Genomic DNA, 20,829 nt, shown 5'->3' on the forward strand with positions numbered 1-20,829 from the left:
ACATCTGTTTCGTTTTGCATTGTTTGCATACTGACAGATCACACAGTCACAGTGAAAACAGCTGTACAGCCATACGCCTCGAGACTGTTTTCCACGGCAAATGGGATTTAGTGTGTCAGAGAGAGAGAAGTATATTAAGTCAAATAATAAGATATGTCAGTGTAGTGGCTATTTGTCAACAACAAACGATAAAACTAAAAGCCACTGAAGCACCAGGCAGCTAAATAGCTAATCTTACGCAGATCAGTCCATTGACGTTTTTGTGGCATTTATTTGGATGAAAGAATAAGACAGCAAAAAGATGTTTAAAATGATGTTTGCTTGTCTCTCCCTGACGCTGAAAAAAAAAAAAAAAAAACACACCTTCCCAGTGGTGCCCACTGACTGCTGCTGTGCTCTAATCAGTTAAATCAGCTGTGCTCCCCAATTACCCAAAACCCTTCAAAATAAAAGCATTTAGCTGCAACTCATCATATAACAACTTAAATAATATGGCTGTAAACAAATTTATTCTGCAAAACCACATAACAAATAAATATATTAAATAAATGTGGAAATAATGAATGGCTCCCACAGTCAGTGAGACTGTCAGTGAGTACTGTGATACTTTTTGTGATAGTACTAGTGGCAAACTGGTTTGTCCATCGCTCTCCGTGTCGGTAGATGGCGGCAGAGACAAATATACCACAATCCTACAAGTAGAGGAAGACTACCTTAAGCGTTCACGCCTTCTGGCGTGGCGTTATTTTTTTCCGTAGTCGCATTGGTGTTCTATCCATATATACTATGGTTCTATCGCCCTGCTCTAATCTTTAACCTTAACCAACTTCGAAAGAGTGCCTTACGCGGTGTGCGTGAATACTTTACCTCTGCTTTACCCAAGGCAGTTCGCAGTTGTCCTTCCGCGTTCGGTTTGCGCGCCCTGATTGGCCTCTCAGCGCCCAATCGCGTTAGCCCTACTATCGCTTAACTACTCGCTCAATATACTACTATCACTCAAGCGCCGTGCATAAGCTTTCAGTTAAACGTTAAATTGTTAGAAACAGGCGTCACACGATTGGGCGCACATGAAGTGGCCAATCAGAGAGCGTCTCCGCAAAATGCGGCTACGGAAGAAAATAACGCGTCTGGCAGAAGCTCTCGGTGGGGCGTGCTAAGATCATTCGGGTCGCAGCATGCCAGAATAAACAATAATAAAAGCATTATCGGAACGGCCCACGGGCAGTGAACAGTCTGATCATGGAAGAGACGCAGGAGCCGGTCACAATCAAACGGTAAGAGTGAATACAAAATGCTTTAAACTTGTTGTCTTGAATCAGGGACCTTGTGTACGGAGTGTTCCTCTCGTATTGTCTGGCTGCTCCGTTTTGCACAACTTTCGCACACGCGTTGTCATGCATTATGATCCGGTCTAACTTGGTCATACATTATGATCCGGTCTAACTTGGTCATGCATTATGATCCGGTCTAACTTGGTCATGCATTATGATCCGGTCTAACTTGGTCATGCATTATGATCCGGTCTAACTTGGTCATGCATTATGATCCGGTCTAAATTGAGAACAACGATAACGACAAACGACGACCAGATATGTCGCTAGACGTGGATTTGACGCGTAAACCCAAGCTGGTTAGGAATAGGATGGTGTAATAACCGAAATCTTAGCCTTTCATTTGTATTTTTCTCCGGTGAGTGCAGGTCAGATCATTTTGTGCTATAGCTCTATTTTTGTCAGACCAGTTCTATAGAAAGAATCATTCGGGATATAATCTACCGTTTTGTTTTGACTTTACTAATCCCTTTGTCTTGCCTCTATCGGAAACACAGCTCTGGGCTACTGGCTGTTATTACAGTGTAATGCAGCCTCTATAGGCCCTGGCTGTGCTGGACTCACCTTGAGTTGGCTATCTCCTTTATTTAGATTTTCCCTTTTTATTATGTTTCTTGTATAGGCCTATATATACACGGGAAATGCTTTAGTGACTATAATGTGCAGAGTTCTTGAAAAGATGGTCGCCTGTGCTCTTACTGCACAAATAACTTGATTGATTGAAAACTTTATTAACAGATTGCAGAATTGGTACAATATACAGTACGGATCAATACATACAATTGTTAAGGGGATGCAGACCAGAGAAAGACTTTCGTCTTGTTTACATCCGGGTCCCCCATTTTCAATTCATCATGATTCACCCCGTTCACGACATTGTACATTTCGCAGTATAACTATGAAATGTCTCTTTTGATTTGACTGAATCAGTGAATATTGTTTTATGACTTGTGCAAGCCTAGATGTAGTCTTTGAATGTAGCATCGTTGCCTTCATTTGCTGCAGGAGGTGGTGTGTACTTTATGAGTTTGATTTCATGCTTACCTTTGCAGGCACACTGTGAAGATCAACAAGCTTAACTGTACCGCTTAACTATTAATAATAATACTTATAATAATAGCAGGGCTTTGTCATGTTGTTATGTGGCTTTTTGAAGGCTTAGACACTGCTCAGTTCATTGGGGGGGGGGGGGGGGGCAATTGCAATAATGCATAGTACTACAATGTCAAGTTCAAGTTTCTTTAATAGTTGTCAATCATACAGAAGTACAGAATACTTTTATACAAAATGCTTCTTTCTGTTACGCTCCAGAGACTGCTAGACAAAAAATAAGTATGAAATAAGATAAAATAGTATAGCATGTAAAAAATATAGAAGTAAAAATAGAAGTCACGTACGTAGACACAGTGTTCAGTATATACATGTACAATGTTCGATGCAGAATAGAAGTAACTGAGTTACCATACAATATAGTACTATGCAATATACTAATATACAATACTATATAGTGCAAAGCAGAAATGGGATGAGGTACAATTTACAGTAAGGTGTACTGAGGTATGGGTTGTAGTGCAAATCCTTTACCAATAAATATAAAGTGTGTTTAGGTGTTCTAAAGTGTGGAGAGTGGGTGCTGCAGTGTGTTGTCCTGTCATATGCTGCAGTTTTTGTTTTTTAAATGGCAACTAATGGTGTTTCACATACTGTAGCTATTGTGGGTCTGTGTAGAATATCTTTCTAGTTTAACAAGAGTGGGAATCTTATATTACATTCAAATTTTTTACCTCAGCTGTTGACAAAGCAATTGTCTCAGCAATTACATAAATAACCACATTTTGGCGATATTGTGCTGATTGTGCAGTCGCTCATAATCCCACTGACTGTATATATGCATATGTAATATATATGCAATATATATTGATATTGATATCAAGGTATTCAGAAGAACTCTTTTCCAATACCAAATACAATATATATCACACTATTTGCTTAGGTAAAATCATGTTAGATAATACAATTTAAGGTAATGTGATACAGTATCAAAACTGTAATTTTCAATTAACATTCTCAAATACTTCAGAAAAGTCTGACTTAATATTTGCTGACTATATTTTATTTGACTTTTTTCATCATTACTTTAAACAACAAATGTGTATGAGTCATGATAACAAAAGAAAAACCTCACAATACGACAACACAGATACCCTATTAGACAATAAACCATAAATATGGGTATAATATTGTCTATAGTACCAATCCCACAGGTGAGACAGGGAGCCAAGTCAACCTCTAGTAAGAATACTATGGAATACAATGGATGATGACAGGTTGTTAAAGAGAGAGAAAAAAATGAAAGAAAAAACACTAACCTTCTTACTTTCTTTTACTATCATGCACTTTTCCACTACATTATTTTCCTTGCCTATATTACTACCTACTACCTAGTATACTAAATTATGTCTTTACTATATGCACTCAACACCGTAGCACCCAAGTTTCAACACTGTTTGATGAACATTGTTACTAGGGATGCCCCGATCACGTTTTTTGCCACCGATACCGATCACCGATCGTCGTGATCCATATCGGCCGATACCGATCCGATACTGATTGTTTTTGATTAAAAAGAAATTAAAAATTATTTTATATAAAAAGTTTTTTTTTTTTTTTTTTTATAAAATATATATATTATATAATTAGACTTGTACTTGTATTATATGCGACTGCGAGACATCGCCACCACGCAACAAGTCAAAATGCTCACTATCTGCAAACAGCTCCACTGTCTGTGTGTACTCTAGTAGCCCAGCTCAAAAGGATTCTCCGGCGCTGCAGCGGGACCCCATTGGTAACGTTAAGTGCTTTGGTCGTTTCACATTCAGCAAGCCCTCAGCTCGAATACGCATTAAATCAATGTTATAAGACATTGATATCAAGAGCTATCTGTAGCTACTGCTAGCCGGCTAGATGACGTTAAGACAGAACTTTAGTTCAATGGGACATTTCGTTTTGAACAGTAAACGAACGTCAGCTAACGCAAGCTAACTGAGGTATGAACATGAACTACTAGACTTTCTGGATCATTTGTTGATATCAGGAGCTATCGGTAGCTAGCCGGCTAAATACCGTTAGACAATGCCTACTAAACGTGAATAGTTGACTGGGTAATTTTGTTTAAACAGTAACGATAGCTAGGTAGCTAACGTTAGCGCAGGTCGAATGCAGTGCACTACAGACTCGAGCAGAGGAGCCGCACCTCTTTGTTTACAAACTCTACACAGGGGCGGGCGGGGCTAGGGAGGAGGAGCAGCGGCAGTTTGCAGGTCGTGTGTGTCTGAGACAGACAGCGAGTGAGAGCTTCGCTTGATCGGTTTCCGCTATCGGCGAATATGACTAATTATCGGAATTCACAGATTGCATATTTATACTGAGTATCGGCCGATAACGATCGGTGGCCGATCGATCGGGGCATCCCTAATTGTTACTCAGCTGAAAGAGTTGTACCCTTCCTGCTGACTTGTTGTACAGAACTTGTATAAATCACTTTGGATAGGCGGCTACGTGGCGTAGTGGGCAAGGCGATCGCCATGAAATGCTGGAGACACTGGGCTCGCCTGTTCGAGCCCAGCGCTCCACATTTGCTTTCAGTTTAGCTGGTCGTCCGTACTAATACACATTGGCCGTATTAGGGGGTGGGAAACTGATGGGTGGGGATCGGGCGTTGTGGACAGCGACTCCTACAGGTCGGTTGGTGCGCCTGCGCAGTAGAATCAGGAAGTGTCGGGGGCAGCGTGAGCCTCCCACGCGTTACTCCTCGACACTGAGAGATCGAGCTGCGCAGGTGAAAAGATGCGACTGCTGTTACCTCAAGTACCGGAGGGGACTTGTGCTATGTATGACTTAGTCCACATTGCAGCCGGCTTGTGGGAGGCAAGAAACAGCGTTCGTGACAGGGGAGGGTTGAATTGGATGATACGAAATTGGGATGGGAGAAAATATAGAAAAATGGGAGAAAAAGTGGATAAAAAAAAAATCACTTTGGATAAAAGTGTCAGCTAAATGACTAGCCTAGCTTGCAGCCAGATAGCTTTCTACTGAGAGAAAATTGATACATATCTTCTTGTCTGACTCTGAAGAAGACGGCAAGTGCATTTCCCATAATGTTGGCGTGTTTGTGTTCCTTTATGTTTCAAACAGACATGTCAGGCTGCTGTGGTCAGTTGTTCAGGGATAACGCTGTTACTTGTTCCCTGCCAACAATTTACCTATCTCAAACCCCGCCCTCTCTTCTTGCTCCTCCAATCACGACTGTTCGGACAAACGAAGTTCCTCACCTAGAGTAAGGTGCGGTTGTTCCATCTCCTCCGTCAACATGACCCCAGGTGACCTCTCCGCCTGGTAAACGCGGTGAAGCGAACACATTCACGTTGCCCTCTCGAATGTCTGAGGTTTGAACCATGTCTGAGAATCTGGCCACACATTTGAAGCAGGGAGCTCTCTTCATGACCGCAGCTCAGTGGTGCTTGGCATGCCGTCACACCAACTCGGAGCCATTCGCTCTACCGCAAGGAAGGGAATGTTTCTGTGTCCGCGAACACCAGTGTTCTGACAAAACGGAGCCAAGCTGCACCCCTGCAGGCCTGTGCTTGATATGTTATTGAAATTCTTATCGCCATGCCGACAGGGACGTGGAGTGTACTGTGTGTGTGTGTGTGTGTGTGTGTGTGCAGAAGCTTTGCTCTGGTGATTTATAGTCTGTTGATGCACAGTATTACTCTCCCCACCTTTTCACTCTCCCTCTCTCACTTGTTCTCTACCCCCCCCCCCCCCCCCCATGTTCCAGTCCGTTCTGGCCAATAGAGACATTACCAGAGGACATTGTGTTCCCAGGGCTGCCTGGTGGTTATTCTGTACCTTGCTGTTGTATTTAAGTTAACAGACACTTAGGCTGTGGTTACATTAAAGGCAAAACGATTTCGTTTCATTTAACTTTTCAGAACATTGTGTATTCGCAGGCAAGTTAGACGTTGTTTGTCTCCTGTATGCGCGGGAGGTATTTGTCGCGTGCACAAGCCAGACAGAGAGAGCACAGAGTGCGTGTGTGTGTGTGTGCCTAAAAGCACAGCAGAGAATTATGGCATCATTAACCGAACTCAGCCCAACGTCTCTTCACCAGCCTTTTTTCTCCAGCTCCAACACTGGCATTTACAATACGCAGGTGCGTGGCGGCTCACGCTGTCTATACAGCGCGATAAAAGGACATATAATAAAAATACTAGTTTGGCGAATCGTTCGTTCATGCCGCTGTTCATCTTATTAATAGCCGATAGAATGTTTGAAAGTGACGGGTTGTCCTCCATGCGTTGCTCACTTATACCTCCCCTGCTCACTAGCGTATTTTACATCTTGAGCAATAATATTTGCGTCTTGTTCTAGCGTTCTGTGATATCATCATCTGTCATATCAAGGGCACGCGGACGTCGGTGTCTACTGCGCATGGGCGTTGGGCGTGAACGGCTCCGTATCTGGCTCGCGCATATTACATGGCACTGTTGCCGACGAGTTTTCAAAATGAAAACCCCTTTTAAGAGCGTTGCCGCTAGGAAAACGAAATTGCCTGCCAAAACGGCGTTGCCTTTTAACTTGGACATGCAAACGAAATAATTCGAAAATTAAACGTTGTAAGTGTAACCATGGCCTTAGAGATTACTAAGTGTGTGTGTGCATGCATATGCCCCACTGAGTGCAAGCGTGTCTGCATGTGAATGTGTGTGTGTACGCATTTTCCTTCTCTCACTTGCACACTTGCACAGGGGTTGTCTAGAGGCTAATCAACAACATCCTGCTTGCACAACAACCGCTGGCTGTGTGCCAAGCAGCTCTGTTATTAGCCAGCACAGACAGAGCAACATGCCTGTAGGTGGTACAGTCAACTGCAGGCCATGAATGGCCAACACTGGGCCGTGTAGAGACTAAAGTCCCTCCTAGCTACAGTAGCATGGCCGGAGGACACTACAGTACTGTAGCCTGCATACATACTGAGTATGCACATACACACAGGTATGCACAAGAGACATCGTTTTTAGGGATGCACCGATCCGACTTTCAGTCCCGATACCGATACCTGGGCTTTGGGTATCGGCCGATACTGAGTGAGTACCGATCCGATACCCATTGTTCAATTAATAAACTGTATGCCTCACTGTGTGGAAGAGACTGGGATCATTCTTTTGTGCAAGACAACATCAGGCTTGACTTAAAACATTACTTTACTAACTTAGTGAAACAAAATGTAACAAATGAACACATAGATATAAATGTACTGAATTGTTATTTATTATTATATTATATTATTATAAAATGTAAAAAAAAAATCCGATATATATATTTTGATACCCGATCCAGCTATTTTAGTCATATCGGGGCCGATATCCGATATCAATATCGGATCGGTGCATCCCTAATAGTTTTGAGACATGTCAGTCAGATCATGCCAACAGAGCCGTTCTCCACTTGTGTGTACACTGTACAGGGACACACTGTTCCTGCAAGCTGATCCCAGCTGGCAAGCTCCTTACACGTGTGTGTGTGTGGGGGGGGGGACATACTGTAGTCCTCACAACAGGAGAGGAGGTGATGATCTTTCCAGGATTTCCCCTCAATTGGATGAATCTCTCGCACACCGTTGTTATGCAGGGAACTTGAGCTCTTTGTCTCTTGAACATAGAGGGCGGAATCCACAAAGGGTTTGCGCTGCTTTTCCCAACGCATATCGCTCTCAAAGGACGAGCAGCGGGTGAAATGAAGGTGGCCCATGCGTTGCTTCAGCATTGCGTCCGGTGCAATTGGCATGTCCCCTTTTATATAAATGAGCCTCTTCACAGGTGATCTGGCAGCAGTAACGGCGTGACCGCGAAATAATATTTCGAAGGAGAATATCACTCTGGATGAAATCAAGGATGATATTGAGCAGTCAATGTTGTGACGTTATGTTCCATAATAAACTCTATTTATGTATTCCGAGTTGGTTTCCCACTTCAGTTTGAAGTTTGTTATTTTCTTCTTTTCTATATAAGCGACAATTAAATGGGATATAAACGAAATTAAATATAGCACAATAGAATATAGTACAATAGAATAGAGTACAATTATAAGTGACGAAGCTGCCCTTTTTTAACACTGTCGGCTTCCCCAATGTCGTGGGCTTGTTTGCCTGCACTCACATTGCAATTGTACCACCCTGAGCACGTTTTTCAAAATAGGAAACATACCTATTATATCAACAATATCCAGGTGGTGTGTAACGCCAGTAATTTAATTACTAATGTGGTTGCCAAGTTCCCTGGGTCATCTTTCGGAACAGCAGTCTGTACCGAACGATGCAAGCCATGGATGGCAATACCTGGTTAAAAGTATTCTTCAGAAAACGTTTGTGCTGTAATATTCATTGCAAATATAGGAAAAAGTATGCGCTTTTGTATCATAGGGGATGGCGGATATCAACTCCATGGGCTAGCTGATGACTCCTGCGTAACCCAACGAACGTGGGAGAGGCAGCAATGCAGCATACAACCGGGCTCACATCAGAACGTGCGGTGTGATCGAGCGCACATTTGGCTTATTAAAGATGCGCGTTAGATGCCTCAATCGCACTCCTGGGGTAATGCTTTACAGTCCCCCCCATTTTTTCTCCCATCCCAATTTCGTATTTCCAATTCTTCCCTCCCCTGTCTTGAACGTTGCTAGACTATGCCTCCCACTGGTTGGCTGTAGTGAGGATAGAAGCCTTGCATCACGTGTGCCCTCCGGTACACGAGGAGGCAGCCTGTCGCATCTTTTCACCGCAGCAGCTCGAACTCTCAGTGGCGAGGAGTAACGCGTGGGAGGCTCACGCTGCCCCCCGCACCGGCGTCACCCAACCGACCTGTAGGAGTCGCTGTCCACAACGTCCAATCCCCACCCACCGGCTTTCCCACCCTCTTAACACTGCCAATTGTGTTAGTATGACGGCCGGCCAAGCCGGTAGCAACGCCGAGAGCTGGGCTCGATACCAGCATCTCCTGCGTTAGTGGCGAGCACCACTCAGCCGCCGGTTTAAGTTTAAATGTACGTTTATTTGGAGCATTAGCCACAGCAGTGCTGGTTCTTCCTGGGGTCCATGCCACGTAAAATACATTTACAGGCTCTATACACTCACAACATTCACATGTCATACAGACAATTAAAACAACAATAAATACTCCTAATCAAATTCATAATACAATACAACAATACCTACTCATAATTAATTCATAATACAATACAGCATAATATACTATTTAGCTTACATACATTATTTATGTTCATATCAACCAATTATACAATCTTCTAATAATATATCCATACCTTTTCATCCACGTATATCCATATCTCTTTATCAGACACATACATTTCCATTTACATACACTATATTAGGGAATGTCAATTTATTAATATATATATATATTTTTTTTATCCACTTTTTCTCCCATTTTTTCTATATTTTCTCCCATCCCAATTTCGTATCATCCAATTCAACCCTCCCCTGTCACGGACGCTGTTTCTTGCCTCCCACAAGCCGGCTGCAATGTGGACTAAGTCATACATAGCACAAGTCCCCTCCGGTACTTGAGGTAACAGCAGTCACATCTTTTCACCTGCGCAGCTCGATCTCTCAGTGGCGAGGAGTAACACGTGGAAGGCTCACGCTGTCCCCGACACTTCCTGATTCTACTGCGCAGGCGCACCAACCGACCTGTAGGAGTCGCTGTCCACAACGCCCAATCCCCACCCATCAGTTTCCCACCCCCTAATACGGCCAATGTGTATTAGTACGGACGACCAGCTAAACTGAAAGCAAATGTGGAGCGCTGGGCTCGAACTGACAAGCCCAGCGTCTCCAGCATTTCGTGGCGAGCGCCTTGCCCACTACGCCACGTAGCCGCCCTATTATTATATATTATTATTATTATTATTATTATTATTATTATACAGGTCTAGGTTATAATCACAATAAAGGGGTGGTGTATTATAAAATGAAATATGAACTAAGTTAAGCACAATAGAATATAATATAATTATGAAATCGAATATACTGTATGCCATGGCTTTACAACTTAATAAAGCTATTTTCAAGTCTTACTGGACAAAATAAATACAAAGAAAATATGAATTAATGTTCAATCTAAATAATACCTCTTCTGTATTAGAAAATCAAGCTTTCAAGAATATATCTTTGTATCTTTTCAATGTAATGTAAATTATAAAACAGTAACCTCACAAATATATGCGTAACTTGCAATTAGTGTACAAAACGAATTTATTACACACATAATCCTTAGAATGATTGTATCATAGGCTTCCGGTTTGAACGCAATGTGAAGCGACACGCGTTTGGTTACAGCTCCGCTCCCGTCAATGTTAATTTAGCTTACAACCCTTATTTGAACAATACCAAAAGAGATTAAACCACATTGTATGTATTGATAAGACCTTCTACTAACTATATCAAAAGACATAAAGACTCAACATGGATATTAAGGATAAGAAAAAGGTTGGAAAGAGATTCGGCACAGATACTCCAACGGCGCCTATTTTGACACGGTCAAAAAATACAACAGGCGAGGCAACGGCGGAACCGTTGCTGACTAGCCCCGATGGGGGGACTATAGTGGAGAATATACCGGGACCAACGATGACTGGCCCCGAGAGGGAGACAGCAGTTGACAACACAACGGTAACGACGTGTAAAAATACCGTAAAAGATAAAGCAGGGGAACTTGAGAAGATAATCTCCAACAAACCCATCGGGTCCATCATTGCACCCACAACATCAACTGACACAAGCAGTGCAATTTCACAACCCGACTTCAACTCTCTGACTATCCTGATAAAAGATCAGATACAAGTAGGGAAGGATCAGATGGTAGCTTTCAAATTACACATCGAGGAACTCAAAGATGAATTCAAAGCACACGTCGATGCTAAATTCGAAGAGGTTATGAAAGCAGCCGCTGCACAGGCCGGGCGAATCACGGCAGTGGAGAATACGGTGATAGAAATTACACAGATGGTCCAAGTGAACGAGAAGAACATCAACGATGGATTAACAGAGTTATCGAAGGAGATAAAACAGGTGGAAGAAGAGTGTCGGAAGAAAATACAAGAAGTCGAAGAGAAAGCAATGGAGAGGCAGCTTGAGACCCAACGTTACTACAGGCGAAATAATATCCGCATTGTGGGGCTGGATGAATCAGTCAATTGCACAGACGACAGCTTTCCAACAGTGTTAGTAGATATTTTAGGTAATAACACCCTTCCCACAGCGCCGACAGTGGACCAATGTTACAGAGTCGGTACACGAGGCCAAAGAGGTAACGGTCCGAGAGTTATCATTGTTACCCTGCGTAAGACGGTAATAAGAGACGCCATCATTAGAGCAGCGCGCAATCAAAGGGGGAAACTGAAATATGGTGAAAATTCAATATCTATCTACAAAGATCTATGTAAGGAGGCCATCGCTCAGCATTTCCCCTACAAGGATGTGATGCAGAGAATGTTTAAGAGTGGTCTCAGGCCAATCCTTAACTACCCGGCACTATTATCGATCTTGGGAAAAGACGGTATTAGGCAGGGAATACGCACGCCTAAAGCCGCCGAAGATTACATGAAGCAACATGGATCTGGTCCCCCCGGGCAGGACGCAACACTGGCTCGAATCAGATAAGCTTAATCATCTCTCTCTTTCTCTTTGTATTTTAGTAATTTTATTAGAATGACTTTACCACGGCTCAACAAAAGTAACAGATGATATGCACGCTGGCAACAATAAGGCACAAGATGTTTAATATGGCTCGTAAGGCATTATATTTACAGTCTTCTGGTCTCTGTGGAGACAATAATCCAACATTGACAATATGAACATTCTGGAACATTCTGGGCTCCTCTCTCGACTGCTCAGGGACACAAAGGAATATCCCGGAAAATACTAGAAGGTCATGACCCCTGGGTAGGAAGATCATTCTGGAACATAACAGCAGTGTTTACATATTTACTAGTATTCTACAACCTTCTAGAATATAATGCACCCCTTCAAGAAGGCCTGTAAATTTAACACTAACATCCGGTGTGAATAAGCATAGGATTCAAGGACTGAAGTCTAATTAGGCTTTAATAAGGCTTAAAAAATAAATAAAAAAAAAGACATTAGCCACATCTAAATGTATAAGCACGACAAGGTTATTCTAATATTTTAAATAATTACTCCACTGATTTAGAGATTTGCACACTAAAAGTCTGTTTTTCTCTTTTTTATCTTTACTCAATTTTATTTTATCTGTTTTTCTCTGATGAGTTTTACTTTAGTTCTCACTCCTTTTTTATTTTTTATCTTTCATTGTTATTTTTTTTTCATTTTAAGGTGTTGGTGTTTATCTCCACTCTTTTCCTTTTTTTCTGATGTTTCCTACATAAGTTAGTAGAAGGTTCAAATGAATATATTAATGAATGTATATTTTTCATTTTTCATACTTTTGTTAGTACATTAATGGGAAGGCGCAAGACCAAAAGCGACATTCTATTGAATTAGAATGAAAGTTTTAGATCCTATGGCAATTAGCATAGGAAGAATAGGATTACAAAGCTCAATTTGGGTAATCCGGTGGCCTAAGGGAGGGAGTCATACGTGTAGGATGTGTCTATGGGACACAATCCTGTACGACTCTCGTGGGAGGGGGGGAAAGGGGATTTTTATTTGTATATATGTATGTTTTTAAGCTCGGCTCTCAACGGGACCATCACTAGTTGGATGTATATCTATTGTTGCCTCGCACTCCAGAAGCATTGCCAATAACTACACAACAACATGTATAGATTATGGCTAGTTTGAATATAATGATCTGGAACACTGGGGGAATAAATAACCAACACAAAGCAAAAGCGTGCTCACACTGATGAAAAAAGAACAGGTGGACGTTGCTCTGCTAAGCTAAACGCACATTCTAGAGAAAGACATAGATACGTTAGCGGACAACACATATCATAATATTAGTCACTCTTCTTTTGGTACGAGAACTCGAGGTGTAGCCATAGTCGTTAGACGTAAGTTGAATATTGAATTAAAGGGAGTATGGTCTGATGTAGATGGTCGGATAACTATAGCTAAGATTGTACACAAGAACAGGAAAATAGCGTTGGTAGCGGTATACGACCCAAATTTGTACGAAGTGGGTTTCTTCACTACACTAACCAAAGCAATGTTAGACCTTCCCGATTACTCATTTATAATAGGTGCGGATTTTAATGCCATTTGGAATCCAAGGATGGACAAATCTTACCTCGCCTTTTCCAGCGAACAAAATAATTCATCTAATGCATTAAAGGATTGGTCGAAGATTACAGGTGTAAATGACTTATGGCGATCACTTAATCCCACGACCCGAAAGTACTCTTGTCGATCTGCGAGACATAACACATTATCCAGAATAGATTATGTCTTTGCATCCCCGAGACTATTTGATAACTATGAAGTGGAAATGATACCCAATGCACTATCAGATCACTGTTATTTACTCCTAAAAGGAACATTTGGTATACTATCTTCCCGAGCCCCAAGATGGCGATTTAACTCGATGCTGCTTAATAACAAGGAATTCATTACACAACTCAAAGAAGCTCTTACAGTATTCCTACGGGAAAATGCAAACTCAGTGCAAGACCCCAGAATAATATGGATGTCGGTAAAGGGAATGATCAAGGATTTCACTGATAGCTTTTCCTCCAAAATGCGCAAGAATCGATGCACAAAACTGGCTGAACTGGAAACGCTTTACTCAACGTTATTTAATTCTTTACAATACAACAACTCAACTCGACTAGAAAATCAAGTTAAGGTACTAAAAAAAGAGATCAATGCCATATACAGACAACAATCGGAAATACAAATACGTAGCACAAGACAACAGCAGTACTCCCAAGGTTCTAAACCTAGTCACCTATTAGCCATGCGATAAGAATTAATGCAAAATTTGCAGATATAACTACCATTAGAGCACAACAAGTACTTGAAACAGACCCTGAAAAAATAAACGTGACATTCAAAGAATTCTACTCCAACTTATATAAATCAGAAACGACCTTCGATCAAAACAAAATGGACACATATCTTAATCAAATTATTCTCCCTAAACTTTCAGAGGATGACGCTAAACAGTTAGAAACACCGATCACACTAGAGGAACTCAAGAAGGCCATATCCGAAATGCAAAGTGGTAAGGCTCCTGGAAGAGACGGTATCCCACCAGAAATGTACCTCTCTTGTTGGGACATAATTGGACCCTTATTACTAAATATGATCTTATACTCAGTCAAGGAGGGGAACTTCCATAAGAACGACAATATTGCACTCATAACAGTCCTTCTCAAAAAAGACAAAGACCCCACCGAGTGCGGTAGTTACAGACCCTTAAGCCTCCTCGGAACCGATATCAAACTGTACTCTAAGGTATTAGCCATCAGATTACAAAAGCATATGACGTCTTTAGTTCATCCGGACCAAACTGGCTTCATAAGAGGCCGCCTGATCACTGATAACATAAGACGAATACTGCACATACTAGATGCCGACAAGGACGACACCATACCTAAGGCGATGCTGTCCCTGGATGCAATGAAAGCTTTTGACAGGCTGGAATGGTCGTATCTATGGGCAGTATTAGAGAAGATGGGGTTAGGTAAAGGTTTCATTGATATGATTAAAGTAGTATACAAAGACCCATCGGCCATGATTACAACAGGTATAATCACCTCCGGAATCTTTCCGGTATCACGCTCAGCTAGACAGGGTTGCCCTCTTAGTCCCGGACTATTCGATCTATCATTAGAACCTTTAGCACAATATATAAGACAATCCCAATCCATAGAACCAATCGTAATCAAGGGCACACAACATAAAATTAGTTTATATGCGGACGACGTAATACTGTTCATGCAAAACCCCAACACCACACTGCCTCATCTGCTCAAGTTGATTGAGAACTTTGGAGATTTATCGGGATTCAAGATAAATTGGCCGAAGTCGGCTTTCCTTCCACTTAACGCCCCTGCAAAAAAAGATATAACCCTCCCAGGAGAGATACCTATGGTAAAACATTTTAGATGTTTGGGAGTGGAAATATTCCCCACCATAAGACAAACGGTGAAGCACAATTACACAAAAATCCAAAACAAAATCAAAGACGACCTTGATAGGTGGGCAAAACTTAGAAACTCAGTACAGGCACGGATATCAATAGTTAAGATGGACGTACTACCTAGAATCAACTTATTCAGCTCAATGCTACCGTTACCCCCTCCAGAGGGTTACTGGAAAAAATTACACTCCTCCACATACAAATTTATTTGGAATAACAAACCACCACGTATAAAAAGGTCCACCGCACAGAGAAATAAAGCAGACGGTGGCATGGCATTTCCAGATTTTTTCCACTATTTTAAGGCGTACACATTAAGACCATTGACAACATGGTTTGATCCCCAAGCATTAGTATCCTGGAGAAAATTTAAAGAAAACATAGTAGCCCCACATAGACTGAAGGACATAGCATACACTAAACTATCAATCAAGCATTGCGAACGGAAATTTGACCCCATAATTACTCATGCGATCCGGATATGGCGTGAAACACAAAAAAAATATCCTAACCCACATAAATGGCACAATCATACTCCCTTATTCAATAACAATGCACTCTTGATTGGAAAACGACCTATAAGATTCCCTATATGGGAAAAGCAAGGCATACACTCATTAGGGGATGTTTTTAACAAACAGGGTTTCTGTAGTTATGAAGAAATACGGAAAAAATTGAATCTCACCAAGTCCACACATCTTTTTTACTTACAGTTATTGTTATGTTTGAAGACTCAAGGTGTTCCATTAACGAAACCAATTGAACACCACAGATACCACAAATTCTTCTATGAAAGAGAGACATCAAGAGGTTTTGTTTCAGATTTTTATCATCAATTACTAACGTCCTCATATGAAACCCTCCACCTAGACTCCGTCTGGAGGAGGGATATACCAGACCTGGAAAGTGATTTTGATTGACAAGAAGCCTGGGCAAATGTTCGACTCACATCAAGGAACCCGGACCATCAACAAATCAATCTTAACTATATTCACAGGACATACTTGACTCCTATAAGACTGAAAAAAATGGGTCGTATACAAGACTCCAAATGCTCCTTATGTACAAATGGGGACGAGGGGACATTTATGCACATGTACTGGGACTGCCCACCAGTTAAGATATTCTGGAAAGAGGTGACCCAGCAATTATCAAATCTCTTAACTTGGAATATACCTGTACACCCCTCTGTATTACTGCTGAATGATGTTTTTGAGAATGCAGTACATCCACAGCTAAAGAGATTGGCTTTATCGGGTATCACAGTGGCTAAAAAGCTGATAGCATCACAATGGTTCCAACCGGAAAAAATTTGCCGAAAGGTCTGGATTATTACATATCTCGATGTGATCTATCAAGAAATATCTACAGCAAGAATTTTGGGTCTCAATGAATCCAAAATGACATTGTGGTTAGAAGTGGTGGAGAAAATAAAAGCTAGCATATAATGGTAATGTCTGGTTAGGAGCGAGGGAAAATGGATGGATTATCCAATGGGGGGTCCGGGAGTGGGGGGGGGGGTAGGAGCTGGAGCATATGTGTGTAGGTTTTTAGATAACAGGTATTAAGGGTATATCCTATATAAGACAATTAACTAAAATGTGATTTCATTGGATGTGCACTGTCAACTAATGCTTGTATATCTTATCGTGTGTTGTCATGTTTGTTTATGTGTTTGTTTAAAAAATAATAAAAAAATAAAATACAAAAAGAATGATTGTATCATAAGCATTTTATATCATCATAAATCAAACCAAAACATAATTTTGAGGCATCAAAATAGTTTTAAATTATTTTCTTTATCTCTCTGTATAGTTGCATACTTCAATCAATTCAGTCAACTTTGCCATCAAACTCTCGCCTCGCACAGCTCGACCGGGACGGTAAATTGGGCATTTTCTCTGCAGTTAATCTGTAATGTACATTTTCGCTTTGGCATATTGTGAGCAGAATCAATGCCGGTCCGATCTGTCCGCTTCCTCCTCTGTTTGTGTGAGCGACGACGTAGTAGGGCCGCTCACAAAGCAGCCTTCTCTGGGAAAACGTCACACACGCAACAGAGTACCGTGGTATTTGGTGCAACGCGCCGGTAAATGTAAGAATATGCATAATGGTCCTGCGGAAAACAATGAAGTCCGGACTGATATCTGCCAACAGCGCTGCTGTCAGGAATCCCTGCGAGCAAATCAGGAAAAATAATGGGCGTGTCAACGCTGGTATCATCCACGCAATGTGCTTTTAGTGGATAGCTCGTAAACACAGAGCACAATCCGCGGGTGCGATTAGCTTCGCGCAAACCATTCTTTGTGGATTCCGCCCAAAGTGTAAACGGAGCAACTGACGTGCGTAACGTATGATGGGTTGGAACTAGGGATGCTCGATATTGGCTTTTTTACCGATACCGATATACCGATATTGTCCAACTCTTAATTTCCTATACCGATATCAACCGATACCGATATATGCAGGGTACCCCCCCCCCCCCCCCCCCCCCCCCCCAAAAAATGGAATAATTTCAGGTAATTAACATTACATATCTCTTGTTGTGGAATTAACACAACATTATGCATACTTTTGACAATAAATAAAATCTGAATTTGTTCTTACTTGCTTGCCTGGGTAAATAAAGGTTATAGAAAAAAAAAGAAAAAGAAATTTAAAACCGATAACGATATTTTCCGATATCACATTTGAATGCCAATATCGGCCGATAATATCGGACATCCCTAGTTGGAACTATCCAATCCAGTTAGATGAATTGGAAGCGTTTCCTACCTAGGCTATATGATCAGAAGCCAAATAGATTCTACTGTGATTCTGTCAGGTTGTTTTGATTTATATTTCTACATTCCATGTTATTGTAATAGGGTCTGCAAAGGGTCAGCAGAGAAACTAATCTGCACCCCTAATAATAACTATAAAGCATTCGACAAAGCCGTGGGGTGCAAAGCTGGCAGGGCTTTCAGACTCTTATATCCGGATCAGACGGAGCATTTTTAGCAACTGGGGGGGCGGCTTTTGTGTTGCAATTGAAAGCTGGATAATGTGGATTATCCCGTTGCAGGTGATGATTTAGGGGAGACGTGGGGTGAGGCGTCACTAGAAGCACCTATATGACCTGCGCATGTGTTGCCCAAAACGTCCCTCACTAAATGTCCATGTGTGAGTGAGTGAGTGACCACAGTTTATGGCGGCAGTCCTACATGTCGTGGGGAAAATGGCTATATCTTGGAAAGGGTTAAAGGTGCTATAGATAAAATGTTTATGTAGACAAATCTTTATTAATTTTTAATAATACATCAACAGAGCTTTTAGAATGGTGGAGAATAAAAGTATTTCAAAGAAATGATTTCATTTCTGAATTTATTTGGCGGGTCCAACATTTATTTTGTTATTTACATGTTGCGTGCAATGCCGTGCATGTATCCCATCCCTACTTTCCATTTCCCCACGTGGAATGCACCTGATTGGATAAATGTGCTGCTAGTTGAGACATGTTGGTGCTCTAGTGGGACATCTAGTCACTCAATGTTATCTATAGCACCTTTTAACTCATTCAGCGCCACAGGCCTAGAGCATCTTTGTTCCTACTACGGCCACCACTCTAAGAGATAGGAATGCATGGCGGTGTTTGCAGGGCTATATCTATATTCTAATTATTATAGCTATGGATACAATACTATGGCTCATTTGACATCAACTATTCATCGTTCGGGCGGCTAGGTGGTGCAGTGGGCAAGGCACTCACCACCAATGCAGGAGACGCTGGGTTCGAGCCCAGCTCTCCGCATTGCTATCAGCTTGGCTGGTCATTCATACTAATACAATTGGCAGTATTAGGGGGTGGGAAGCTGATGGGTGGGGATCGGACGTTGTGGACAGCGACTCCTACAGGTCGGTTGGTGCGCCTGCGCAGCAGAATCAGGAAGCGACGGGTGCGGCGTGCCCTCCAAACGCAGACGCTGAGAGATCGCGCTGTGCAGGTGAAAAGATGCGACTGCTGCTTCCTTGAGTACCGGAGGGGACACGTGATGTAAGGCTTAGTCCACATTGCAGCCGGCTTGTGGGAGGCATGGCCTAACAGCATTCGAGACAGGGGAGGGTAGAATTGGACGATACGAAAATTGGGATGGGAGAAAAATAGAACATGGGAGAAAAAGTAGATACAAAAAAAACGAAATCGTTCAATATGTGAAAAAGAATAAACATTTTCATGTATACGTTCGCGTGTTATACCGTGGTGAATATAAATATAGTTTCAGAGTGATCCTGGCTAATTCCATAAAACGGCGCTATGGAGGAATACGTGAATTTTACTAAAAGCGTTGGCGTTGCTCGCCTGGACACGCTACTATTTTCAAATCAAATGTATATAATAGGTACCGTATTATGTTTCATCATGAATGCATGAAAGGGGGGGGGTAGTTTTTTGATGATTTGATCGTCACCAACGGCATACGTTCTGGAGTATGTTACACATGGTCGCAACGATCAATATGAAATCATTGTTGGATCAAAGCCGGTTTGATGTCGTATAGTCCTTACCTTCACTAGGAGGTACCACAAAAAGAATATTCCAATTGTCTGATCACGATTTCCAGTATTGGTGTCCATCGTGTCGCCATCATAATCCACCACAACACATGCATCGGGGGCATTGGACGCGTTTCAATGCCATCGAGTGAACCGCTAGACTCGCCTGACCAAGAAAACTGCGCCCGGCCCCGGAGTGAATTAAACGTAACACCGGGTGTGAAGAAAAGGTTTTGAAGGGTGGGCGATACTGCCACCTATCAGGATGCGGCTGGTATTGCACTCTAGCGATCTCAGAGTGGTTCCCTATGGTAACCCAGAGGTCCGTGTGAGAGAAATGAATACAAATATAGAATAAAATAAATAACGATGAAAGCCCGACTATACTCGTGTCTGGCGCTGAACGGTTGGCGAGTTAACCTGACTTTCCTCGGGTCTGGCGCTGATTGAGTTAAGGTAAGGCTTATAAACAACTTTGTAGGTGAAAACCTTCAGGTGTGAGTTCAGGTCTGGTAGCTTGGCCAAGTGACAACCAGATGCCACACACAAAATTGGGGAAAATCCAATATGGCAGACATAGAGATGGTCCTGTTGGCAAAGTTGTAGGCAGATAGCTGATTTGTACAAAATCTTGTGTCAATCGGACGAGTTGTGCCTTTTCAAAGTTTGACGTTTTGACCTTTGATTATAGCGCCACCACCAGGCACATTGGTGATATTCTTTGTGATGCATTGGCACAACAATATGTATCATTGTGC

At 41.9% G+C, this 20,829-nt stretch overlaps 1 protein-coding gene across 4 annotated transcripts in view; it reads left to right on the plus strand.

Moving 5' to 3' along the window:
- Nucleotides 1-1,147: 1,147 nt before the first annotated feature.
- Nucleotides 1,148-20,829, plus strand: part of hif1al (hypoxia inducible factor 1 subunit alpha, like) — a 66,266-nt gene continuing 46,584 nt past the window's right edge. For all 4 annotated transcript variants that reach the window (XM_084323234.1, XM_084323235.1, XM_084323236.1 and 1 more), the window contains exon 1: nt 1,148-1,274. In XM_084323234.1, the coding sequence (XP_084179360.1) occupies nt 1,240-1,274 (35 nt within the window). In that variant the 5' untranslated portion in view covers nt 1,148-1,239. The remainder of the gene's footprint in view (nt 1,275-20,829) is intronic.

This window comes from Notolepis coatsorum (genome assembly GCF_963971535.1).
Source record: "Notolepis coatsorum genome assembly, chromosome: 1".
In the NCBI taxonomy this organism is placed as follows: domain Eukaryota; kingdom Metazoa; phylum Chordata; class Actinopteri; order Aulopiformes; family Paralepididae; genus Notolepis; species Notolepis coatsorum.